General features: G+C 58.3%; 1 protein-coding gene across 1 annotated transcript in view; it reads right to left on the bottom strand.

The window, feature by feature from the left end:
* Positions 1-557: 557 nt before the first annotated feature.
* Positions 558-26,307, bottom strand: part of LOC137457131 (gastrula zinc finger protein XlCGF26.1-like) — a 73,390-nt gene continuing 47,640 nt past the window's right edge. Inside the window, exons 2-4 of the mRNA XM_068168930.1 lie at positions 2,609-2,695; positions 2,455-2,528; positions 558-2,037 (exon numbers count right to left, since the gene is read on the bottom strand). Coding sequence (XP_068025031.1) covers positions 723-2,012 — 1,290 coding nt within the window. The 5' untranslated portion in view covers positions 2,013-2,037; positions 2,455-2,528; positions 2,609-2,695 and the 3' untranslated portion in view covers positions 558-722. The remainder of the gene's footprint in view (positions 2,038-2,454; positions 2,529-2,608; positions 2,696-26,307) is intronic.

Raw genomic sequence — 26,307 nt, 5'->3', positions numbered from 1 at the left:
TCAAGTCCTTATCTCAACCCAGAGGGTTTTTTGATTTGGGGGTGTGTGTTATTTTACCTTCACTTCTGTTTTGGGGGGAAGAAGCAGATTAACCTCTTCTCAGCTCTTCAACTTGTTCCAGCCCCACAGTGGAAAGCCAACAGAAGCTTTCTGAGTTCTTCCAAAGATCTCCATGAGCTTCCCCCTACACCCTCCAAAGATCCCAAGATGGTCCTAGGACCATCCACATCCCAAACATGTAAGATCACCTGAAAGCCCCAGAAGAATGCCTCTGAGATGCCCCTCAAGACTCCTCTGATAACCTCATTTTGCCTTCCCTCGACGGGGAACACAGCTCCACCCCATCCCTTGGGAGCAAATGCCCCCAAAATTAAGTCATTGAGGCAGAGATATCTGAAATAAAAGCAAACAGACAGGATTTGGGTAACTTTTGGGGTTTATTGAGACAATTGGTCAATGGACAGAGGATTTCCAACCCCAGGGAGACACAAAGCATTGGGGAAGAACCAGACAGACCCTGGCAAAGCCCTGCCCAGCTCCACTGGAAGCTCCAGCTGTGCTGACTCAGCACTGTAATTGTTCTCATTAACAATAATTGGTGTTCAGAAGGGCAGGAGGTGCCCCCTCCTGGTGCCCCCAGTCCCTGAGAACTGCAAAGGAAAAAGGGATGATTTTGGTGCTGGAAAGGCCCTCTCAGAGGGGTCACAATTACCCAACAGATTCTAGGTGGATTTATGCCTCTGCTCCAGTGCAGCCTGCTCTCTGGTGTGGGTGCAGCGGTGCTTGTTGAGGGATCGCTTCTGGGTGAAGTTCTTGCCGCAGGCAGCACAAGTGAAGGGTGTCTCACCAGTGTGGGTGCGGCGGTGGCAACTGAGATAGCTCCTCTGGCTGAAACTCTTCCCGCAGTCAGCACAGGTGAAAGCCTTCTCACCAGTGTGGCTGCGGCGGTGATGAATGAGATTGTCTCTGCGGCTGAAGCTGTTGCCACAATCAGCACAAGTGAAAGACTTCTCACCAGTGTGGGTGTGGCGGTGGCGACTGAAAGTGGCCCTCTGCCTGAAACTCTTCCCGCAGTCAGCACAGGTGAACGGCTTCTCACCAGTGTGGGTGCAGTGGTGCTGAATGAGAGTGCCCCAATGTCGGAATGCCTTGCCGCACTCAGCACAGCTGAAAGACTTTTCGCTAGCGTGCACACGACGGTGGTCTGTGAGGTGTCCCCGCTGGGTGAAGCTCTTGCCGCAGTCGGTACAGCTGTAAGGTTTCTCACCATTATGGATGAGTTGGTGCTGGATTAATGCAGTACTCGTGGTGAAGTTCTTGCCGCACTCAGCACAGGGGAACAGATGCTCTCCAGTGTGGATGCGGAGATGGATGGTGAGAGTGGCGCTCTGTTTGAAGCTTTTGCCGCAGTCCCTGCAGGTGAAGGCCTTCTCACTGCTGTGGGTGAGGTGGTGTCGCCTAAGAGTAAAGATCTGCCTGAAGCCCTTGCCACAGCGGTCACAAGAGAAGGGCCTCTCTCCAGTATGGGTGAGGCAGTGCCGGGTGAGATTGCAGCGCTGGGTGAAGCTCTGGCCGCAGGCAGCACAGGTGAAAGGTTTCTCTCCAGTGTGGGTGCGGAGGTGCTGCATGAGATCCGAGTTGCAGCGGAACCTCTTGCCACAGTCACAACAAGCGAAGGGCCGGGAGCCAGGCTGCGGGCAGTGGTGCTTCACTAGCTCTGAGCCACCTGGGAAGCTCTGCCCACACTCAAGGCACTGATTCAGCTCTTTGGGTGACACTGAGGGACCTGCTCTGGCTTCATCCTCCTCCATACATTCCTCCCCCTCATCCTGGTCACCTTCATCATCATTATCATCCTCTTCACAGTTGTCATTCTCAGCATCATCCTCCATCTTGTTCTCTTTTTCCTCCTCAACCTCCTCTACCTTTGTACTGCATATTGGCTTCTCCAACTTGATCTCTGGGTGCTGCTTCTCCTCCCAGCTCTTGTCTGGGTCCTTCTGTGAGGCCATACTGTGGCAGGAAGGGGTCACAGCTCTGCAATAGGGAAGATGGAAGCACCTGAGCCCAGGACCTCAAACTCTCAGATCCTGCCTGGGTCATGACACTCCCTGACTCCCAACATCCAGCTGGAGGAGGGAATGCAGAGGGGACCTCACACCTTCAGTTTCTGCCTCAGTTTGGGCACAGACCTCTAATACCTGTGCTGAGAACCCAGGTTCCTGTGATCAGTGCCCTGAGGTACCCTGGGACTTACACATGGTCTTGTCCTACTCTGCTCGAGCCTGGTGGCATTGGCAGGGTGGTTCCTGGCCCAGGCCCTGGCCTTTGATCTCCCCTGGCTCAGACAATGGAGGCAGCAGCACTGACCAATGAAAGACCAAACCACCTTCAACCTTCTCCCACCACCATCCACACCCCAAGCCCAAACATCACCTCCTGCTCACAACTCACCCACAGCAGCCTGGAGCATTCCTCAGCTCCCACAACACCTGATGTGACTCAGAGCTCCTGGAGAGTGAAATATGCTGGACAGGACGGGGTGGAGGAGGTTAGGAGCTGCCCTGGGGGCCGGGGTCCTGCTGTTGCCCCATTCTGGGTTTCTTACCTGTTGGGCTGCTCCAAGGGGCAGATCTGCAAACTCTGCTCTTCCACAGCACACAGGGGCAGGGATAATGGAGAGAGGACTCAGCCCCTGACAGAGAGAAGCAAAGGGCTCAAAGGAGAGCACTGACCTGCAAGGGATGGCTCAGCACTGCCCAGGACCAGGCAGCACAGCTCAGCCTTGCTGGGGGCAGCTCCCAAGCCCAGCAGCACAGCCACAGCACACAGCCAGGGCTGCTCAAGATGGGAGGCCTCAACAAGTGCAGACTCAGCTCCTTGACCAGCACACAGCTGCAGGCCAGCACCACAACACAGCTGCCTCCACACAGCCTCTCCCAGGCCTTGCCTAAAGCTTCCTCCCACTGCCTGCCCAGACCTCTGCTGCCTGCACCTGCCTTTGACAGCAGATCTTGCTCTGCACCCAGCTCTCCTCCCTGGCTCTGCCCCCACCACACTCACTCTATGCCCACCTCTGCCCTGCACACGCCTCTCTGCTGGTCACTCCCCAAGAAAAGATCACAGCAGCCCTCAGGACACACACAATAGGAGCTTCATGACCTCTGGAGATACAGCAAAGGGGGAAGGGACTTGGGCAGCTTCTTGCTAAACCTCTTCAGCCCTCACTGGGATGCTGGAAGAGTCTCTGGCTCCTGCCCAAACCTCACACCTCCAGCACCCTTCACACACCTGCAGCCCAAAGAGACTCACTGGAAAGGGTTTGGCTTCCTTCTCTCCCTGATCATTTCTCAGTTTTATCTTTGCAGTTCTCCTGGAGCTGCCACTCCACATCCCCAAGAGAAAATGAGGTTTGATGGGAGGGCACAGTGCCCATGGGCTGCTGTTCATCTCCCAGCTGACACAGGCAGAGCTGCAGCACAATTCACTCCTTTCACCTCCTCAAATGCTACCAGATTCTGCCATTCCCTGCACACACATTTGCCACCTGGGGCCTGCATCCTCTCCCCTTCTTGGGGGGACAAGGCCTAATTCCTGCCTGAACACACCCAGGCCCTTCCCTCATTCCCAACCCATCCATGGCCCTGCTGCCTTGGCTGTCCCATGGTCCTGTGTCCCCCACCTCCACTGCCACTGCAGCTGGAAGGGTGGAGTGGGAAATGCTGTGGCTGAGGAAGCTTCTAAGGAACTGGGCTGGAAGCAGCAGCACAAGAATGGAAGGGGCCTGAGACTAAAGGCTGGGATCAGCTGGAGGCCTGAAAGAACAGCACCAAGCCAAGGGGGGGTTACAGATGAGGGCTGGGGAGGGACCCTGCAGCCACCTCATGCAGCAGCTCATGAGAGCAAGGGGGACAGAGAGGGAGTGAGACCTCAGGTGACTCCTGCCATGGGGGATGGCGGGGCTGTGTGGCTAGGAGCCTTGAGTGCCTACTTGGGCTGTGCTGGATGTCAGGAGGGGTCAGGGGACTGTCCTGAGCCAGGCAGGGTTTGGGGCTTTGAGCTTCTGGGGTCAGCTGCTGCCAGCACCATTGGAGGTAGGAGCCAGGCAGAGTCACACAGCTGCTGAACTAAGCCCTCCCACCCCCTGCAGCCTTCACCCTCCATCTCTCCATCCATTGCTCCATCTCTGCTCACTTGCTGCCCTCTCAGAGTCCCCAGGGTCCTACAACATCACCAGGGCTGATCTACACAGCCAGCAGGGCCCAACAGAAACCCCTGGTTGAGAGCATGGAGGAGAATCCCTGTGGTGGGTGGAAGGCACTGGGATGTCTTACACCAGAGAGTAGAGACCTCCAGAAGGGACAGCAGAGTCCAGAGGGACACCACAAAGTGTCATCTAGCTTAGTTCATTCCCACAAGGCCTGCACCCACTCTCTACAAAGGAACAGCACAGGATCTCCAACCTCCTTTGCCCTTCCTCTCTGCTCCCAGGAACAGCTTCTGGGATCTCTCTCTGCAGAGCAGCTTTGAGGCCTTGGCAATGCTGCCAACAGCAGTCTGCAGCAGCCTGGCTCACCTGGGAGCTGCCTACCAGAATCTGTAACTGCAGCTCTTGGGTATGGGGGGAGGAGGGGCAGAGAGGCATGGGGGAGGGGGAAGGCATTTGGGGCCTGGGGTTCTGGCCTGCTTTGGTGGAGCTCTGGAGGAAGCTTTGGCCTAGGGAGGTTGCTTGGCTCCCGTGGCCCAGGCGCACTATGGATTGTTGTGGATTGGATGCTTTGCACTGTAGGATGCAGCTCTGAACAGCACAGCCATGGAAACTGCCCAATTCCATCCAACCCTCTGGCCACAGCTTGGCATCAACTCCTTTCACAAGGCTCAAAGAGAGCCTCTCTGCCTCCTGAAACCTAAGGCAATACCCTGCAGAACAAGGTGGAGGAGCTCAAGGGGACAAGCTGCAGAGGGGGCCCAGGGCAACCTCCTGAGCTTCAACAAGAGCAAGGGCAGGGTCCTGCCCCTGGCCTGGCACAATCCTCACAATCAGGACAGGCTGGGGGAGGAGGGGATAGGAAGCAGCCCTGCAGAAAAGCACTGGGGGGTGCTGCTGGACAAGAAGCTGGACAAGAACAGACAGGGGGAGCCTGCAGCCCACAAGGCCAAGGGCAGCCTGGGCTGCACCAAAAGCAGCATGGCCAGAGATGGACAGAGGCCATCCTGGCACTTGGCTCTGCTCTGCTGAGACTTCACCTGCAGCACTGCAGCCAGCTCTGGAGCCCTCAGCAAAGGAAGGACATGGACCTGATAGAGAAGACACAGAGGAGGGACACAAAAATGATCAGGGGCTTGGAGCAGCTCTGCTACCAGGACAGGCTGAGGGAGCTGGGGGTGATCAGCCTGGAGAGGAGAAGAGAAGGCTCTGGGGAGACCTAAGAGTGACCTTTTGGTACCTGAAGGGGACTACAAGAAGGCTGCAGAGGGACTCTTTGAAGCCATTGCCTCTGGTCCTGTCCCTGCAGGCTTATGCAAACTAGAGCAGAGCAGATTGAGATTGGAGGTGAGGAACAAGTTCTGCACCAGGAGGCTGCTGGAACACTGCAACAGGTTGCCCAGGGAGGGGCTTGAGGTCCTAGCCCTGAAGATGTTCAAGGTGAGGCTGGACAGGGCTCTGGGCAACCTGAGCTAGTGCAGGATGTCCCTGCTGACTGCAGAGGGGCTTGGACTGCAGCACCTTTGCAGCTCCCTGACAACCCAAACCACTCTAGCATTCTAGGAGTCTAAGTGCAGCCTCCAGGGAGAGCAGGAAAAAGATGAGGCAGAGGAGGACAAGGAAGAGGACAAGGAGGAGGAGAACCAAAATCCCTTCCTAACTCCTCCAAACCTCTGCCAAATTCCTGGAAAGCTCTTCCAGCTCTGCAGAGTTCATTCTGAAGAGAGCTGAGGGAGTTGCTAGGCTCAGGGATGTCTTGCACACTCGGCACAAATGCTCCAGAAGCTTTCCAAGTGCCCTCAAAACCAGCAGCACAGCTCTGCTGCCACACAATGCCAGGCTGCAAGGGACCCCAAGGCTCAGCTGCTCCAACCTTGCCAGCTGACACTGCACTGGAAAGGAGCTGGCCCAGCCCCCTGCCAAGCTGAGCCTTCCAACTCTGCCCTGCAGGGCAATCCACCACTGCCCTGGGGAGAGGATTCCAATGGCTGACTGGCAGGGAAAAGCTTTTGCCTCTGCAGGGCACTGTGCCACTTCAGCTCAACTCTTGCAGCAGCTCTTTGAGATCTGCCTTTGGAGCACCACAAACTCTGAAGCACTGCAGTGCAAAGCAGCTCAGCTTCAACTTCCAACTGCCTGAACTCTCTCATTTTCAATTCAAGACAGGGGCCAAGCTCACACCCAGCCCCCAAGCTCAGGAACCAGCAACTAAGGTCAGAGTCAGCTCCCAAGCACAAGAATCCAGATCAGAAATGCAGAGCCAGCCCCCAGGCTCAGAGCCAGCTCCTAAGTTCACATCCAGGCCCCAAGCTCAAGAACCAGCAGCTAAGATCAGAACCACTTCCCAAGCTCAGAGCCAGCCCCTGAGCTCAAGAACCAGCAATTAAGGTCAGAACACTTCCCAAGCTGAGACCCACCTCCAGAGCTCACACCCAGGCCCCAAGCTCACAAGCCAGCAAATAAGGTCAGAACCACATTCCAAGCTCAAGAGCCAGCCCCCAAGCTCAAGAGACAGCCACTAAGGTCCAGGACCTAGATCAAAAGTGCAGACTCAGCTCCCAAGCCAGCAACTAAGATCACAACCACTTCCCAAGCTCACACCCAGCCCCCAAGCTCAAGAAACAGCTCCCAAGCTTCCAAGCCAGCACCTAAGGTCAAAACCCTTTCCAAGCTTAGGAATCAGCCCCCAGGCTCCAGTACCAGCAACAAAGGTCAGAACCAAGCTCCAGAGCCAGCCCCCACAAGCTCAAGAGCCAGCCAGTAAGGTCAGAAACACTTTCCAAGCTCAGAGCCAGCCCCTAAGCTCATAACCAACCCCCAAGCTCAAGAACCAGCCCCTGACCTCAGAGACAGGCCCTGAGGTCAAGAAGCAGACCCCAAGCCCACAGCCAGCAACTAAGCTCAAAACCCCTTTCCAAGCTCACACCCAGAAAATAAAATCAGAACCACTTCCCAAGCTCAAGAGCCTGCCCCTGAGCTCAGAGCCAGCAACTAAGGTCAGAACACTTCCCAAGCTCACAGCCAGCCCCTAAGCTCCAGAACCAGCCCCCCAGCTCCAGAACCAGCCCCCAAGCAACTTAAACCAAAAGTGCAGACTCAGCTCCCAAGATCAGAGCCAGCCCCCAAGCTCAGAACCACTTTCCAAGCTCAAGAAGCAGCAACTAAGATCAGAACAATTCCCAAGCTCACAGCCAGCCCCCAAGTTCAAAAGCCAGCCCCTATGCTCCAGAACCAGCAACAAAGGCCACAACCAAGCTCCAGAGCCAGCAACCAAGGTCAGAGCCATTTACAAGCTCAGGAACCAGGCCCTGAGGTCAGGAACCACACCCCAAGCCCAGAGCCAGCAACTAAGGTCAGAACCCTTTCCAAGCTTGACAACCAGACCCCAAGCTCAGCACCAGCCCCTCAGCTTGAGAACCAGCAATTAAGGTCAGAAACCCTTCCCAAGTTCAAAGCCAGCTCCCAAGCTCAGCGCCAGCAACTAAGGTCACAACCACTTCCCAAGCTCCAGAACCAATCTCCAAGCTCAATGGCAGCCCCACAGATTAAAAACCATCCCCTGAGCCCAGAGCCAGCCCCCAAGCCCAAGAAGCAGCCCTGAGCTCAGGGAACAAGCTCCTGAGCTCAGACCCAGACCCCAAGCTCTCGAACCAGCAAGCAAAGTTAGAACTACTTCCCAAGCTCAAGAACCAACCCCCAAGCCCAGAACCACTTCCTGAGCTCAGATGCAGTCCCCAAGCCCAGAGCCTGACCCCCAAGCTCAAGAGCCAGTAACTAAGGTCAGAACCAACCCCCAAGTTCAGAACCAATTTCCTTAGCTCAAGAACCACTTCCCAAGCCCAGAGCCAGCCCTCAAGCCCAGAACCAGCCTGTGAGCTCAAGAGCCAGCAACTAAGGTCAGAAGCACTTCCCAGCTTGAGAACCAGCCCCTGAGCTCAGTGCCAGGCCCTGAGCTCAGGAGCCAGCCCCTGAGTGAGCCCTGAGCTCAAGAAACAGCCCTCAAGCTCAGAGCCAGCTCCTAAGCTCTAGAACCAGCAACTAAGGTCAGAACAACTTCTCAAGATCAAGAACCAGCCCACCAGCCCCCAAGCTCACACTCAAATCTAACATGCAGACTCAGCTCCTGGGCTCAGAGCCAGCAGCTAAGGTCAGAACCACTTCCCAAGCTCAGGAACCAGTACCCAAGATCAGACCCAGACCACAAGCCCAGAAGCACTTCCCAAGCCCAGCGCCAGTACCCCTAGCTCAAGAACCAACAACTAAGGTCAGAAACCCCAAACTCACACTCAAATCAAAAGTGCAGACTCAGCACCCAGGCTCACAGCCAGCAACTAAGGTCAGAACCACTTCCCAAGCTCAAGAACCAGCTCCCATGCTCAGAAGCTGCCCCCTAGCTCAAGAATAAGCCACCAAGCTCAGACCCAGCCCCCGAGCCCGAGAGCCTGCCACTAAGGCCAGAACCACTTCCCAAGGTCACAGCCAGTCCCTGTGTGCAAACACCAGCCCCCAGCTCAGTGCCAGCAACTAAGGTCAGAACCACATCCCAAGCCCAGAGCCATTCCCCAAGCCCAGAGCTCAAGAACAACATCCCGAGCCCAGCCCCAGGCCCTGAGCTTGAGAACCAGCAACTAAGGTCAGAAGTCATTCCCAAGGTCAGAGCCTGCCCCCAAGCTTAAAACGCAGCAGCCAAGCCCAGAACCACTTCCCTAGCCCAGAGCCAGCCCCCAAGCCCAAGAACCAGCAACTAGGACCAGAACCACTTCTCGAGCTTAACAACCAGACCCCGAGCTCACACTCAAAAAGTGCAGACTCAGCTCCCAAGCTCAGAATCAGCTCCCAAGCTCAAGAATCATCAGCCAACATCACACCCAGCCCCCAAACACAGACCCACACCCAAGTTCAAGACCCAGCTCCCAAGCTCAACCTCCTGCCCCTCTTGGGGGCACCACAGCTGCACACAGCACTCCAGCTGGCAGCACACAATGCTGCCAGCACAAAAACCATTGCAGCAAAAGCCTCCACCTGTACTCAGCTGCCAAAACCAAGGGGAGCTGAACTTAACCACAAGAGGAAGGACCAAACTCAGCCAAGACACTGATCCAACACCCAAGGCTGCACAAAACAACCAGCAACAGCTTCCAGCAACAGCAGACCTGCAGCTGGGCTGCAAAGCTCTGCAGAAGAAAACCACTCCAGAAGGGCTCCAGGGCCCCAGGGATTGCAAAGCCCAGGCTCTCACTCTCCTCCTGCACAAGGAAAGCTTCACTTGCCCACAAGAAGCCAAACACTTCCCCACACCAAGCCATCCACACCACTTGACTTTCAACCTCCTTCAAGCCCTTGCCTGGCAGCAGCACTTCCTCAGCCCACAGCTCCAGCAACACCACAAGGCCTTGAAGGCTCTCCTGCACTCCACACCTCTCAGCCACACCCACACCCCTTGGCCACCCACAACCCAACAAGCTTCCTGCTCACCACTTCTCTTCCCAAGCCTCACCTCCCTTGGGCCCTCTCAGCACACCACCAACTGACCCCAGAAGGCTCCAGCTGACAGCACTGCTTGCAAGAATCCCAGGCACTTCCAAGGGCAGACTAGGAGCCCAGAGGCAAAACCCAAACCTTTCCCCTCCCCACAGGACTCTCTCCCATTTCCCATTCTTCCCAGCACCTCCAGCACCTAAGATGCATTTGCTCTGGGGCAGCTTCCTCACACAGCCACACAATTGCCTGGCCTGCAAAAGACCTCTCTCAGCACTGAGGCCAACTGCCAGCCCCAACACCACCAGGGACACCAAACCATGGCCCCATGGCCACACCTGGCTGCAACACCTCCAGCCATGGCCACTCCACTGCCTCCCTGGGCAGCCTCTGCCAGGCCCTGACCACTCTGCCACCAAACTCATTCCTCCTCCTCTCCAACCTAAGCCTCCCCTGACACAATTTCAGGCCAATTGCTCTCCTCCTAGCACCTGAGACAAGGCACAAGAGCCCAACCCCCACCTCACTGCAGCCTCCTTGAGGGAGCTCCAGAGGCCAAGAGGGCTCCCCTCAGCCTCCTCTTCTCCACACTAAACACCCACAGCTCCCTCACCTGCTCCTCACCAGCCCTGCTCTCCAGACCCTTCCCCACCTTTCTTGCCCTTCTCTGCACCTGCTCCAGACCCTCAAAGTCCTTCTTGGAGTCAGGGGCCCAAAACTCACCCCAGCATTCCAGGGGTGGCCTCCCCAGGGCCCAGGACAGGAGGACAATCCCTGCCCTGGCCCTGCTGGACACAGCACTGCTGAGACTTGCAGAGCACTGCAATTGCTTTGCTCACTTGCAGCAATCATTTCCTTCCCTTCCCAGCTCATTGCACAGCAAAGAGCAGCAAGGGAATTGCTTTGGCTGCTGCTGAAGCTCCTCCAAGGAAGCTGCAGGACTTCTCACCACCAAAACCATCAACAACAGGCTGCCCCCAGCCCAAGCCAAACCTTTCAGTCCAAGTCAATGCAGTTCCTCAGCCACAAGCAGACACTCAACAGCTCAGCCTCATTTGGTTGCCTGCAGTCTGCTTCTGACCATGCTTCCTGCCAGCACAGCTGACAAAAGCTCTGCACAGCTCTCAGCCTGCAGCCACACAGCAAAAGCTCCTCCTGCCCTGAGCCTTTCTGTGCTCAGGAGGCCTGCAGAGAAACTGAGAATCACTCTGCAACCCCCCAGGGAAGGGAATCTTTGTGCCTCAAGAGCTTGCAGACCCCCCTGGACTTATCCTTGGACGCCCCCAGCAAGGGCAGCGCTCAAGGAGGTGTCCTGCAGCTTGTGCAGGGCTGAGAGCAGCTGAGGAGAGAGGGGAGAAGGCAAAGAGAGGGCAGAGAATGACCAGCAGAGAGCTCAGCACCACCCCAGGCTCCCAGCCAGGCTGCCAAGGTGCTGCTGGGCACCCACCGGGCTTGGCTGGGGGCAGGGCACCACTGCCAGCTGCAAGTAGCCAAAGGGGCAAGCTGGGCACACTGGGCACAGAGGCTTAGCCTCCTGAGGGCAGGGACAAAAGGCAGAGCCCAGCTGGGGGACACAGAGAGGCCTGCAGAGAGATGGACACAGCCCTGTGCCCGAGGGCAGGCAGAGGCACCCCTGGCACAAGGGCACAGCAGAGCCCCACAGGAAGGGGCTGGGGGGCACAGAGGCCTTGGATGCCACCACCCCCAGCACAGCCAAACCGCCCCACAGCTGACACCAGCCCCAGGCGCTCCCAAGCTCAGGCTCAGCACAGCACCCACGCCTGACACCCCCACGGCAGCTGCCCCCACCAGGGGGATTCAGCAGCACAAGGAACCCCACAGACCCCCACCCCAACCCCACCCGCGGCCCCGCACCCGCACAGACCCCTCCCAGAACAGCACAGACGATGCCCAGCGACCCTGCACACCTCTGCCCTAGCCCACAGCCCCCCCCCCCGACCACCCTAAACACCGCAGACCCCGACAGCCGCACAGAGGTCCCCACAAGCACAACGTGCCCCTCCCCCAACCGCACAGGCCCCAAACGCCAAGCTTGCAGAGCTCCCCCGGACCCCACACACCCACCCCCACCCCGTACCCCACGGATCTCCCCCGTATCCCACGGACCCCAAACCACATATCCGCTGAAGCCCCCAACCAAACCCCACCGATTCCCCCTAGATCCCCGCAGAGGCTTCCCCCCGCCCCAGCCCCACCAACCCGTACCCCACAAACCCCTCCCCAACCCAAGCGACCCTCCCGACCCCTCGCAGCCCCCCAGAGAGCATTACCTGATCCCCACCCCACCACCCCCAACTCAGCCCCACAGACTCCCTCACCCCACCTGGACGCCGGAACAAGGGGGAAGCAGAGCAGCAGAAAGAGGAGCAGGAGGAAGAGCTCAGCGCACAGGGAGCCGCCGGCCCCGGCAGGCTGCTGGCGAGCAGAGAGCGCTGCGAGGGAGACCCCGGCCCGGCCCCTCCGGCTGCTGCGGCCACGTGGGACGGGGAGCGGAAGCAGGGAGCAGTCTGGAACAGAAGCCCCGCCCACGGCCGGGCAGCCGCAGCCAATGAGAGGCGGCGGGGAGCGCGGCAGCTCCTCCCCCTGGGCGCTGCCGAGGCACAGCCAGGAGCTGCCCCTGCCGGCCGCGGCCGCCATTGGTGCTGCCCACGGCCGGGCAGCCGCAGCCAATCAGAGCCGCCGCAACAGCCCAGGCCATGTGAGTGGCGCTGGCCATGGGGGTGCAGTTTTTCATCCTTTGTGTATGCCTTTTGCAAACTGACAATGGTTGCCCTAGGCTGAACTGAAGCTCTAAGAGCCACAGGACAGACAGTGCTGCTCCTATTGCAGTGGAGGACACTGCCCTTGAAACCTTGCCAGACACTAAGACAGCTCCCATCAAAGACACCTTGGTAGTCACAGTCAAAGTTGTGGCATCAATGAAGCCATTCAGCAGTGGCCTGAGGGAGGCACAGGTAGGTTACAAAGCAAAGCAGCTAAGACCTCTGCTCTCTTGGACCCCTTGTAGCTGCAGGATTAAGGGAGAGAGGTTTGAGTTCAGGCTCAGAACCACACAGAAGATCCTTTCTGGCTGCGAACAGAGCAGTGGCACTTTCAAGGGAAGAGTCAACTTCTTGGGGGACAACTGCCTGTTAGGTTTGGGCTCAGGTCTCTGTAATGTGGACAGAAGGAACATGGGGTGATGGCACACACATCAGGAGGTCGTTTAGGTCACCCTCATGCAGCTGCTGGGGATACCCAATCAGTAAACCAGGACAGTCTGAAATGGTTTACAGACCAAAACAAAGAGCTAAGCCACTGAGAGAGACTGCTGGGATGATAAAAAGCAGCTTTAGAGAAGAAGAACACAGGACAGGGAGCAAATCTTCCATAACCAAGAGGTGCAGCTGGATGGAGAGAGAAACCTTAGCTGCTGGCTCCCAAAGACTACAAAAGGCACATTTGATGCTGCACAAGAAGAAACCCAGAGAAGCTGGGGAGGACTTGACAGCTGGTGCTCCACAGTCATGAAAATGTAACTGAAATGCACTGGGGTTTCAAACAACATCACCTCCCTGCCCCACAACATCTGGCCCCCAACTGAAGTGCTGTGGATCACTGCTGTCAAGAGTGAAGGAACAGAAGCAAGCTTGCCCAGCCCTGAGCTGCTATTTGAATCAGGTTCATGGACCAATGGCTGGAGTTACCTATTAGCAGGGACTGAGACACTGAAACAGGGGAGCAGTGGAAAACCAAATTGCTGCCAACACAACACATGCTGCATGAAAATCCAGCACACAGGGGCAGAGCTGTTAGCCTGAAACCAAACTTCATACAGGAACAAAACCAAATCCATTGGCACAGGTAACAAGGACTAACAGCCCCAAGGGAAAGACAGTAAGAGGAGATGGGAAGTCAATGTTGCTGCAAGAGGCCAGCTCCAGCAAGACATCAAAATGATTGTTAGGCAGCAACAGACTCAATCAGCACTGGTAACAAGCCCAACCCCGGGGACACTGCAAACGCAGCCAGGAAATAGCTCTGCAGAGGTGGGGTCACAGCGATTGCTAGATCCAGACCCTGGACAAAAGGCACAGGAAATGACCTTGCTGCTGCTGCCAAACACCCAACAACCCAACCCAGACTCCTCACCCTCTGGCACATCAGAACTGAAACCAGAGACTCCCTTCGGATGCGAGGTGCTGGAGGGCGAGCGGCAGCTGCCGGCTGCTGAGCTGCGGCGGGGCGGGAGGGGCTGCGGGGCCGGGGAGCGCTGGGGGCGGCTATGGCTCAGGGACCTATTTGTGTCTCTGCCCTGCACCAGCGCTCTGGGCTCCTCCAAACCCCTCCTCAAACTTCCTCCTGCGGCCCCAAGTCCTCTCTCTCCAGCCTGCAGTCAGAACTTTCTTCCTGAGCTGCCTTCAGCTGACAGCCTAAGGGAAAAAGCTCAAAGCCAACCTGAGACCAAACCAATCTGAGTGCAACCCGAGAGAGGCTGCTGCGAGGGCTGGAGGCAGCCCCGAGATGTTCCGCAGCAGGCAGTGGGAACCTGGGGACTCCAAGACGAAGGCAGGAAGGAAAACCTCAAGGCTGAGCTCCGCACGCCCCGCGCAGCGCCCGGGCCCAGCAGCTCAACGCTCCCCGGCTCTCAGCATGCCCCGGGGCCCGCCCAGACCCTTCCCCGCTGCGCTGCCGCCGCCCTCAGCGCTCCCCGGCCCCCTCAGCCCCTCCCGCCCCGCCGCAGCTCACCAGCCGGCAGCTGCCGCTCGCCCGCCAGCACCTCCGGCACTTCTCCCGTGCTCCGGCCCCGCTGCCGCTCCCCACGGGGCAGCACCAATGGCGGCCGCGGCCGGCAGGGGCAGCTCCTGGCTGGGCCTCGGCAGCGCCCAGGGGGAGGAGCTGCCGCGCTCCCCGCCGCCTCTGATTGGCTAAGGCTGCCCGGCCGTGGGCGGGGCTTCCGTTCCAGCCTGCTCCCTGCTTCCGCTCCCCGTCCCACGTGGCCGCAGCAGCCGGAGGGGCCGGGCCGGGGTCTCCCTCGCAGCGCTCTCTGCTCGCCAGCAGCCTGCCGGGGCCGGCGGCTCCCTGTGCGCTGAGCTCTTCCTCCTTCTCCTTCTCCTTCTCCTTCTCCTTCTCCTTCTCCTCCTTCTCCTCCTTCTCCTCCTTCTCCTCCTCCTTCTCCTTCTCCTTCTCCTTCTCCTTCTCCTTCTCCTTCTCCTTCTCCTTCTCCTTCTCCTTCTCCTTCTCCTTCTCCTTCTCCTTCTCCTTCTCCTTCTCCTTCTCCTTCTCCGCTTCGCTCTTGTCCCGGCGTCCAGGTGGGGTGAGTGAGTCTCTGGGGCTGAGTTGGGGTTCGTGGGGTGGGATCAGGGAATGCTCTCTGTGGGGCTGCGAGGGGTCGGGAGGGTCGCTTGGGTTGGAGCAGGGTTTGTGGGGCAGGGGTCGGTGGGGCTGGGGTGGGGGGGAAGCCTCTGCGGGGATCTATGGGGAATCGGTGGGGTTCGATTGGGGGCTTCTGGGGATATGTGTGGGGGGGGTCCGTGGGATCCGGGGAAGATCGGTGGGGTACGGGATGGGGGTGGGTCTGTGAGGTCCGGGGGAGCTCTGCAAGCTTGGCGCTTGGGGTCCCTGCGATTGTGGGGACCTCTGTGCGGGTGTGGGGGTTTGGGGTGGTCGGGGGGGGGCTGTGGGGTAGGTCAGAGGTGTGCAGGGTCGGTGAGCGTCGTCTGTGCTGTTCTGGGAGGGGTCTGTGCGGTTGTGGGGCCGCGGGTGGGGTTGGGGTTGTGGGGTCTGTGGGGTTCCTTGTGCTGCTGCCTCCCCCTGGTGGGGGCAGCTGCAGGCCCCCTTTGGCTGCTGCTGTGTTGCAGGCGGAGCCATTGGTGGGCTGCAGGGGCTGTCCCTGGCCCTGTGTCCCTGTGTCCCTGTGCTGGGGGCTGGGCTGGCAGCAGAGCTGAGGTGGCAGCGGCGCTGTGGGGGCTGCTGTGTGCAGGAGAGGTGGTGGTGAGCGTGGGGTGTGGCTTGCAGCAGAGGCTGCTGTGGGGGTGTGTGGGGGAGCCCTGGGGGTTTGGAGGCTTTGTGCTGGCAGGTGCCGGGCGGCTGCTGTGCTGAAGGGCAGCGGCTGGGCTGAGGGCCAGGCGCGGGGGGGGAGCTGTGGGCAGGCTGTGTGCTGGGTGCCGTGGGGGTGTCAGGCGTGGGTGCTGTGCTGAGCCTGAGCTTGGGAGCGCCTGGGGCTGGTGTCAGCTGTGGGGCGGTTTGGCTGTGCTGGGGGTGGTGGCATCCAAGGCCTCTGTGCCCCCCAGCCCCTTCCTGTGGGGCTCTGCTGTGCCCTTGTGCCAGGGGTGCCTCTGCCTGCCCTCGGGCACAGGGCTGTGTCCATCTCTCTGCAGGCCTCTCTGTGTCCCCCAGCTGGGCTCTGCCTTTTGTCCCTGCCCTCAGGAGGCTAAGCCTCTGTGCCCAGTGTGCCCAGCTTGCCCCTTTGGCTACTTGCAGCTGGCAGTGGTGCCCTGCCCCCAGCCAAGCCCGGTGGGTGCCCAGCAGCACCTTGGCAGCCTGGCTGGGAGCCTGGGGTGGTGCTGAGCTCTCTGCTGGTCATTCTCTGCCCTCTCTTTGCCTTCTCCCCTCTCTCCTCAGCTGCTCTCCTCCCTGTACAAGCTGCAGGACACCTCCTTGAGTGCTGCCCTTGCTGGGGGGGTCCAAGGAAGAGTCCAGGGGGGGTCCAGCAGGGGCTTGGTGCTGGACTCAGCTTGGCTTGGCCATAGAGCACCTCAGAGCCTGGCCTGGCCTGGTCTGTGAGCCCAGGGCTTGGGGCTGGGGTGGCCTCCTGGGCAGGAGCCCCCATTTGGAGAGGAAGGCTACTGGTGAGAGGAGGCCAGGAGGTGGGGGGGTACCCCCAGGGCAATGGGGTCCCCAACTTGGGTGGCACTGGAGGAGTGCCCAGCTGGAGTGGGGAGGGAAGAACAGGAGGGTCCCCAAATGTTGCTGCCCCCCAAGTCTTCTTTGCCCCCAGGTCAGGCAGGGTCCCAAATGGCACTGCCATGGGCCCAGCCCCCCAGAATCCCTCTACAGTCCCCCCCAGTGCTGGGTCCCTTGGGGGTGGGGGAGTCCTTTCCTGCTGCCTGGGTTTTGGGGACCATTTTTGGTTCCTTTGGGATAGCTTTGGGGTGCAGGGAGGTAACTGATCCACCCCCAGCCCCTCCTGCAGCTGCTGTTGGGTGGGGGCACAGCTGGGGACACATCAGGGCCTGTGGTGCCCAGGTGGCTCCTGCCCTACCCAGTGTGCCAGGGTCAGCCAGGCCCCATCAAACCCCCAAACATTCCAGAGCCCCAGAGCCCCCCAGACCCCCCCCAGCCCCAGTGGATTCCAATCCCAGCCACAGCTTTCCCCCCATGAGCTCCAAAGGGTCCTGATTGCAACCCTCAACCCCCAGGGATCCAATCCCACAGCCCCCATCAGAACCCCACAGATTGCCCCTCCCAACCCAGATTGACCACCCCCAACCCCACAAACCTCCCCAGAAACCTACAGCCCCCCATAACTGCCCAGCCCCCATCCCATAACCTTACAGAGTGCTGCTGTACCCCACAGACACCCCCAGCAGAACCCCAGCAGCTCCCAAGTCAAGCCCCAGGGGCTCCTCCCAATCTCCCCCCAGAGCTTCCTCCAGACCCACTGACCCCCAACCCCACAAACCCTTCCCCAACCCCGGGAATACTCCTTGCCCCTCAACCCCACAGGCAGCCTCACAGACCCCTCCCCAACCCCCAGCCCAGGGCAAAACCCATCCCTAGAGGTTCCTGGTCCCAGCATCTGCCTCAGCCTCATGGCTCTGTGCATTCCAGCTGAGTTTCTGAGCAGTTCTGAAGGGATTTGGTGACTTCTGAAGATGTTTTGGAGGAGTTCTGAAGATGTTTGGGTGATTTTTCAGGCATATTTGAAGAGTTTTGAGAACACAAAACCTCCTTCAAACCTCCCCAAGGATCTTAGCAGAGAGATCTCAAAGGCTCTTTGGGTGCTGTTAGGAACTTCTGGGAGGTTGGTAGAGATTTCAATGATTTGTTTTAGTGCCAGGCCCCATCAAGCCCCCAAGTACTCCAGACCCCCACCCAGCCCCAGTAGATTCTGGTTCCAGCCACAGGTTTCCCCCCATGAGCCCCAAAGGATCCTGGTTGCAACCCTTAGCCCCCAGAGATCCAATCCCACAGCCCCCAGCAGAGCCCCAGGCTGGGGAGCAGAGCAGGGCAGTGTCTGGGCAGGCCCCGGGGCATGCTGAGAGCCTTTCCCTGCTGGGCCCCAGGGCTGCTCAGGGCACTGCTGGGAGGTGGAGTTCTCGGCCAGGGCGGTGCCGGCTTGGCTCCGGCTGCAGGGCAGGGCTGGGGCAAAGAGCTCCTCCAGATCTCTTCCCAGGGAGGGTTTGAGAGTTTCTAAGAGATGTGGAGGAGCTTTGCAAAGTTGTCAAAAAGGCTTTGAGGAAATGTGAAGAGGTTTGGATGATTTTTCAGGGATATTGGAGGAGTTTTGAGAAGCCCAAAAGTGATGAAAGTCTCTGCAGCAGCCTTAGGGAAGAGATTGGAATGCAGCTTGAGGTGGTTGGAGGAAGCTCTAAGAGCTGTGAAAGCTTTTAATGAGTTTGTAGGGGGCTGGGAGAGTTTCAAGGAGCTGTTGATGATTTTGAAGGCAGTTTGAAACCTCCTGAAGTGGTTTTGGAGACTGCCAAGCAGAGCACTCAGCCTCCAGCCTCCCTGAGATCTCTGCAGAATTAGTTGCTGTGAGTTGTGAAGAGTTTGTCAGAGGTTTTTGTCCTCCTGTCCTGGCCCCAGGGAGGCCACCCCTGGAATGCTGGGGTGAGTTTTGGGCCCCAGACTCCAAGAAGGACTTTGAGGGTCTGGAGCAGGTGCAGAGAAGGGCAAGAAAGGTGTGGAAGGGTCTGGAGAGCAGGGCTGAGAGGAGCAGGTGAGGGAGCTGTGGGTGTTTAGTGTGGAGAAGAGGAGGCTGAGGGGAGACCTCTTGGCCTCTGGAGCTGCCTGCAAGGAGGCTGCAGTGAGGTGGGGGTTGGGCTCTTGTGCCTAGTCTCAGGTGGTAGAAGGAGAGGAAGTGTCCTGAAATTGTGTCAGGGGAGGCTTAGGTTGGAGAGGAGGAGGAATGAGTTTGGTGGCAGAGTGGTCAGGGCCTGGCAGAGGCTGCCCAGGGAGGCAGTGGAGTGGCCATGGCTGGAGGTGTTGCAGCAAGGTGTGGCCATGGGGCCATGGTTTGGTGTCCCTGGTGGTGTTGGGGCTGGCAGTTGGCCTGAGTGCTGAGAGAGGTCTTTTGCAGGCCAGGCAATTGTGTGGCTGTGTGAGGAAGCTGCCCCAGAGCAAATGCATCTTAGGTGCTGGAGGTGCTGGGAAGAATGGGAAATGGGAGAGAGTCCTGTGGAGAGGGGAAAGGTTTGGGGTTTGCCTCTGGGCTCCTAGTCTGCCCTTGGAAGTGCCTGGGATTCTTGCAAGCAGTGCTGTCAGCTGGAGCCTTCTGGGGTCAGTTGGTGGTGTGCTGAGAGGGCCAAAGGGAGGTGAGGCTTGGGAAGAGAAGTGGTGAGCAGGAAGCTTGTTGGGTTGTGGGTGGCCAAGGGGTGTGGGTGTGGCTGAGAGGTGTGGAGTGCAGGAGAGCCTTCAAGGCCTTGTGGTGTTGCTGGAGCTGTGGGCTGAGGAAGTGCTGCTGCCAGGCAAGGGCTTGAAGGAGGTTGAAAGTCAAGTGGTGTGGATGGCTTGGTGTGGGGCAGTGTTTGGCTTCTTGTGGGCAAGTGAAGCTTTCCTTGTGCAGGAGGAGAGTGAGAGCCTGGGCTTTGCAATCCCTGGGGCCCTGGAGCCCTTCTGGAGTGGTTTTCTTCTGCAGAGCTTTGCAGCCCAGCTGCAGGTCTGCTGTTGCTGGAAGCTGTTGCTGGTTGTTTTGTGCAGCCTTGGGTGTTGGCTCAGTGTCTTGGCTGAGTTTGGTCCTTTCTCTTGTGGCCAAGTTGAGGTCCCTTTGGTTTTGGCAGCTGAGCACAGCTTGAGGCTTTTGCTGCAGTGGTTTTTGTGCTGGCAGCATTGTGTGCTGCCAGCTGGAGTGCTGTGTGCAGCTGTGGTGCCCCCAAGAGGGGCAGGAAGTTGAGCTTGGGAGCTGGGTCTTGAACTTGGGTGTGGGTCTGGGTTTGGGGGCTGGGTGTGTTGTTGGCTGATGATTGCTGAGCTTGGGAGCTGATTCTGAGCTTGGGAGCTGAGTCTGCACTTTTTATTTGAGTGTGAGCTCGGGGTCTGGTTGTTAAGCTCGAGAAGTGGTTCTGGTCTTAGTTGCTGGTTCTTGGGCTTGGGGGCTGGCTCTGGGCTAGGGAAGTGGTTCTGGGCTTGGCTGCTGCGTTTTAAGCTTGGGGGCAGGCTCTGACCTTGGGAATGACTTCTGACCTTAGTTGCTGGTTCTCAAGCTCAGGGGCTGGGGCTGGGCTCGGGATGTTGTTCTTGAGCTCTGGGCTCGCGGGCTGGCTCTGGGCTTGGGATGTGGTTCTGACCTTAGTTGCTGGCACTGAGCTGGGGGCTGGTGTTTGCACTCAGGGTCTGGCTTTGAGCTTGGGAAGTGGTTCTGACCTTAGTTGCTGGCACTGAGCTGGGGGCTGGTGTTTGCACTCAGGGGCTGGCTTTGAGCTTGGGAAGTGGTTCTGGCCTTAGTGGCAGGCTCTCGGGCTCGGGGGCTGGGTCTGAGCTTGGTGGCTTATTCTTGAGCTAGGGGGCAGCTTCTGAGCATGGGAGCTGGTTCTTGAGCTTGGGAAGTGGTTCTGACCTTAGTTGCTGGCTGTGAGCCTGGGTGCTGAGTCTGCACTTTTGATTGGAGTGTGAGTTTGGGGTTTCTGACCTTAGTTGCTGGTTCTTGAGCTAGGGGTACTGGTGCTGGGCTTGGGAAGTTCTTCTGGGCTTGTGGTCTGGGTCTGATCTTGGGTACTGGTTCCTGAGCTTGGGAAGTGGTTCTGACCTTAGCTGCTGGCTCTGAGCCCAGGAGCTGAGTCTGCATGTTAGATTTGAGTGTGAGCTTGGGGGCTGGTGGGCTGGTTCTTGATCTGGAGAAGTTGTTCTGACCTTAGTTGCTGGTTCTAGAGCTTAGGAGCTGGCTCTGAGCTTGGGGGCTGTTTCTTGAGCTCAGGGATCAGGCTCTTGGCTCAGGGGCTGGCTCCTGAGCTCAGGGCCTGGCTCGGAGCTCAGGGGCTTGTTCTCAAGCTGGGAAGTGGTTCTGACCTTAGTTGCTGGCTCTTGAGCTCACAGGCTGGTTCTGGGCTTGAGGGCTGGCTCTGGGCTTGGGAAGTGGTTCTTGAGCTAAGGAAATTGGTTCTGAACTTGGGGGTTGGTTCTGACCTTAGTTGCTGGCTCTTGAGCTTGGGGGTCAGGCTCTGGGCTTGGGGACTGCATCTGAGCTCAGGAAGTGGTTCTGGGCTTGGGGGTTGGTTCTTGAGCTTGGGAAGTAGTTCTGACCTTGGTTGCTGGTTTTAGAGCTCAGGGGCTGGCTCTGAGATCAGGAAGTAGTTCTGGGCTTGGGGTCTGGGTCTGAGCTCAGGAGATTGTTCCCTAAGCTCAGGGCTGCTTCTTGGCCTTGGGGACTGGCTCTGGGCTCGGGGGCTGGTTCTCAAGCTTGGGAAGTGCTTCTGCCCTTAGTGGCTGGCTCTAGAGCTCAGGGGCTAGTTCTGAGCTTGGGAAGTAGTTCTGACCTTAGGTGCTGGTTCTCAAGCTTGGGGGCTGGCACTGAGCTCAGGGGCTGGCTGTCGAGCTTGGGAAGTGGATCTGAGCTTAGTTGCTGGCTCTGAGCCCAGGAGCTGAGTCTGCATGTTAGATTTGAGTGTGAGCTTGGGGGCTGGTGGGCTGGTTCTTGATCTGGAGAAGTTGTTCTGACCTTAGTTGCTGGCTCTTGAGCTTGGGGGCTGGCTCTTGAGCTGGGAAGTGGTTCTGACCTTAGTTGCTGGCTCTTGAGGTTGCAGGCTGGTGCTGGGCTTGAAGGCTGGTTCTGAGCTTGGGAAGTGGTTCTTGAGCTAAGGAAATTGGTTCTGACCTTACTTGCTGGCTTTGGGTTCAGGGGTCAGGCTCTGGGCTTGGGGGTTGGTTCTTGAGCTTGGGAAGTAGTTCTAACTTTGCTTGCTGGTTCGAGAGCTTGGGGTCTGGGTCTGAGCTCAGGAGCTTGTTCCCTGAGCTCAGGGCTGCTTCTTGGGCTTGGGGGCTGGCTCTGGGCTCAGGGGATGGTTTTTAATCTCTGGGGCTGCCATTGAGCTTGGAGATTGGTTCTGGAGCTTGGGAAGTGGTTGTGACCTTAGTTGCTGGCGCTGAGCTTGGGAGCTGGCTTTGAACTTGGGAAGGGTTTCTGACCTTAATTGCTGGTTCTCAAGCTCAGGGGCTGGTGCTGAGCTTGGGGGCTGGTTGTTGAGCTTGAGAAGTGGTTCTGAGCTTAGTTGCTGGCTCTGATCAGGCCCAGGAGCTGCATCTGCATGTTGGATTTGAGTGTGAGCTTGGGGGCTGGTGCTGAGCTTTGGGCTTGGTACTTGAGCTTGGGAAGTGGTTCTGATGTTCACTGCTGGTTCTCAAGCTCAGGGGCTGGTGCTGGGCTCAGGGTCTGGCTCTGGCCTTAGTTGCTGCTTCTTGAGCTTGGGGGCTGGCTCTGAGCTGCAAGAGTTGAGCTGAAGTGGCACAGTGCCCTGCAGAGGCAAAAGCTTTTCCCTGCCAGTCAGCCTTTGGAATCCTCTCCCCAGGGCAGTGGTGGATTGCCCTGCAGGGCAGAGTTGGAAGGCTGAGCTTGGCAGGGGGCTGGGCCAGCTCCTTTCCAGTGCAGTGTCAGCTGGCAAGGTTGGAGCAGCTGAGCCTTGGGGTCCCTTGCAGCCTGGCATTGTGTGGCAGCAGAGCTGTGCTGCTGGTTTTGAGGGCACTTGGAAAGCTTCTGGAGCATTTGTGCAGAGTGTGCAAGACATCCCTGAGCCTAGCAACTCCCTCAGCTCTCTTCAGAATGAACTCTGCAGAGCTGGAAGAGCTTTCCAGGAATTTGGCAGAGGTTTGGAGGAGTTAGGAAGGGATTTTGGTTCTCCTCCTCCTTGTCCTCTTCCTTGTCCTCCTCTGCCTCATCTTTTTCCTGCTCTCCCTGGAGGCTGCACTTAGACTCCTAGAATCCTGGAGTGGTTTGGTTTGTCAGGGAGCTGCAAAGGTGATGCAGTCCAAGCCCCTCTGCAGTCAGCAGGGACATGCTGCACTAGATCAGGTTGCCCAGAGCCCTGTCCAGCCTCACCTTGAACATCTGCAGGGATGGGACCTCAATCTGGGCAACCTGTTGCAGTGTTCCATCAGGCTCCTGGTGCAGAACTTGTTCCTCACCTCCAATCTCAATCTGCTCTGCTCTAGTTTGCATAAGCCTGCAGGGACAGGACCAGAGGCAATGGCTTCAAAGAGTCCCTCTGCAGCCTTCTTGTAGCCCCCTTGAGGTACCAGAAGGTCACTCTTAGGTCTCCCCAGAGCCTTCTCTTCTCCTCTCCAGGCTGATCACCCCCAGCTCCCTCAGCCTGTCCTGGTAGCAGAGCTGCTCCAAGCCCCTGATCATTTTTGTGTCCCTCCTCTGGACCCTCTCCATCAGGTCCATGTCCTTCCTGTGTTGAGGGCTCCAGAGCTGGCTGCAGTGCTGCAGGTGAAGTCTCAGCAGAGCAGAGCCAAGTGCCAGGATGGCCTCTGTCCATCTCTGGCCCTGCTGCTTTTGGTGCAGCCCAGGCTGCCCTTGGCCTTGTGGGCTGCAGGCTCCCCCTGTCTGTTCCTGTCCAGCTTCTTGTCCAGCAGCACCCTCCAGTGCTTTTCTGCAGGGCTGCTTCCTATCCCCTCCTCCCCCAGGCTGTCCTGATTGTGAGGATTGTGCCAGGCCAGGGGCAGGACCCTGCCCTTGCTCTTGTTGAAGCTCAGGAGGTTGCCCTGGGCCCCCTCTGCAGCTTGTCCCCTTGAGCTCCTCCAACTTGTTCTGCAGGGCATTGTCTTAGGTTTCAGGAGGCAGAGAGGCTCTCTTTGAGCCTTGTGAAAGGAGTTGATGCCAAGCTGTGGCCAGAGGGTTGGATAGAATTGGGCAGTTTCCATGGCTGTGCTGTTCAGAGCTGCATCCTACAGTGCAAAGCATCCAATCCACAACAATCCATAGTGTGCCTGGGCCACGGGAGCCAAGCAACCTCCCTAGGCCAAAGCTTCCTCCAGAGCTGCACCAAAGCAGGCCAGAACCCCAGGCCCCAAATGCCTTCCCCCTCCCCCATGCCTCTCTGCCCCTTCTCCCCCCATACCCAAGAGCTGCAGTTACAGATTCTGGTAGGCAGCTCCCAGGTGAGCCAGGCTGCTGCAGGCTGCAGTTGGCAGCATTGCCAAGGCCTCAAAACTCCTCTGCAGAGAGAGATCCCAGAAGATGTTCCTGGGAGCAGAGAGGAAGGGCAAAGGAGGTTGGAGATCCTGTGCTGTTCCTTTGTAGAGAGTGGGTGCAGGCCTTGTGGGAATGAACTGAGCTAGATGACACTTTGTGGTGTAGCTCTGGACTCTGCTGTCCCTTCTGGAGGTCTCTACTCTCTGGTGTAAGACATCCCAGTGCCTTCCACCCACCACAGGGATTCTCCTCCATGCTCTCATCCAGGGGCTTCTGTTGAGCCCTGCTGGCTGTGAAGATCAGCCCTGGTGATGTTGTAGGACCCTGGGGACTCTGAGAGGGCAGCAAGTGAGTGGAGATGGAGCAATGGATGGAGAGATGGAGGGTGAAGGCTGCAGGGGGTGGGAGGGCTTAGTTCAGCAGCTGTGTGGCTCTGCCTGGCTCCTACCTCCAATGGTGCTGGCAGCAGCTGACCCCAGAAGCTCAAAGCCCCAAATCCTGCCTGGCTCAGGACCCTCCTGCCCTGTCCCCTCCTGACATCCAGCACAGCCCAAGCAGGCACTCAGGGCTCCTAGCCACACAGCCCAGCCATCCCCCATGGCAGGAGTCACCTGAGGTCTCACTCCCTCTCTGTCCCCCTTGCTCTCATCAGTTGCTGCCTGAGGTAGCTGCAGGGTCCCTCCCCAGCCCTCATCTGTAACCCCCCCTTGGTTTGGTGCTGTTCTTTCAGCCCTCCAGCTGATCCCAGCCTTTAGTCTCAGGCCCCTTCCATTCTTGTGCTCCTGCTTCCAGCCCAGTTCCTTAGATGCTTCCTCAGCCACAGCATTTCCCACTCTACCCTTCTAGCTGCAGTGGCAGTGGAGGTGGGGGATACAGGACCATGGGACAGCCAAGGCAGCAGGGCCATGGATGTGCTGGGAATGAGGGAAGGGCCTGAGAATGCTCAGGCAGGAATTAGGCCTTGTCCCCCCAAGAAGGGGAAAGGATCCAGGGCGCAGGTGGCAAATGTGTGTGCAGGGAATGGCAGAATCTGGCAGCATTTGAGGAGGTGAAAGGAATGAATTGTGCTGCAGCTCTGCCTGTGTCAGCTGGGAGATGAACAGCAGCCCATGGGCACTGTGCCCTCCCATCCAACCTCATTTTTCTCTTGGAGCTGTGGAGTGGCAGCTCCAGGGAACTGCAAAGAGACAGCTGAGAGAAATGGTCAGGGAGAGAAGGAAGCCAAACCCTTTCCACTGAGTCTCTTTGGGCTGCAGGTGTGTGAAGGGTGCTGGAGGTGTGAGGTTTGGGCAGGAGCCAGAGACTCTTCCAGCATCACAGTGAGGGCTGAAGAGATTTATCAAGAAGCTGCCAAAGTCCCTTCCCCCTTTGCTGCATCTGCAGAGATCATGAAGCTCCCTTTGTGTATGTTGTGAGGGCTGCTTTGATCTTCTCTTGGAGAGTGGGCAGCAGAGGTGTGTGTAGGGCAGAGGTGAGCACAGAGTGTGTGGGGTGGGGGCAGGACCTGGGAGGAGAGCTGTGGCCAGAGCAAGATCTGCTGGCAAAGGCAGGTGCAGGCAGCAGAGGCCTGGGCAGGCAGTGGGAGGAAGCTTTAGGCAAGGCCTGGGAGAGGCTGTGTGGAGGCAGCTGTGTTGTGGTGCTGGCCTGCCGCTGTGTGCTGGGGGCTGTGTGCTGGGCCAGGAGCTGAGTCTGTACTTGTTGAGGCCTCCCATCTTGATCAGCCCTGGCTGTGTGCTGTGGCTGGGCTGCTGGGCTTGGGAGCTGCCCCAGCAAGGCTGAGCTGTGCTGCCTGGTCCTGGGCAGTGCTGAACCATCCCTTGTAGGTCAGTGCTCTCCTCTGAGCCCTTTGCTTCTCTCTTGCAGGAGCTGTGTCCTCTCTCCATCATCCCTGCCCCTCTGTCGGGGGGAAGAGCAGTTTGCAGATTTGTCCCTTGGAGCAGCCTAACAGGTAAGGAACCCAGAGCAGGGCAACAGCAGGATCCTAGGCCCCCAGGGCAGCTCCCAATCTCCTCCACCTCCTCCTGTCCAGCATATTTCACCTCTCTATAGGAGCTCTGAGGCACATCAGGTGTTGTGGGAGTTGAGGAATGCTCCAGGCTGCTGTGGGTGAGTTGTGAGCAGGAGGTGATGTTTGGGGGTTGGGGTCTGGAGGGTGGTGGTAGAAGGTTGGAGGTGGTTTTGTCGTCCTTGGTCAGTGCTGCTGCCTCCATTGTCTGAGCCAGGGGAGATCAAAGGACAGGGCCTGGGCTGGGAACCACCCTGCCAATGCCAC

Source organism: Melanerpes formicivorus, unplaced genomic scaffold (genome assembly GCF_026170545.1).
Source record: "Melanerpes formicivorus ecotype bairdi unplaced genomic scaffold, bMelFor1.0.p_v2 SCAF_160, whole genome shotgun sequence".
Taxonomy (NCBI): Eukaryota; Metazoa; Chordata; class Aves; order Piciformes; family Picidae; genus Melanerpes; species Melanerpes formicivorus.
This window is presented reverse-complemented; position numbering and strand designations above follow the sequence as displayed.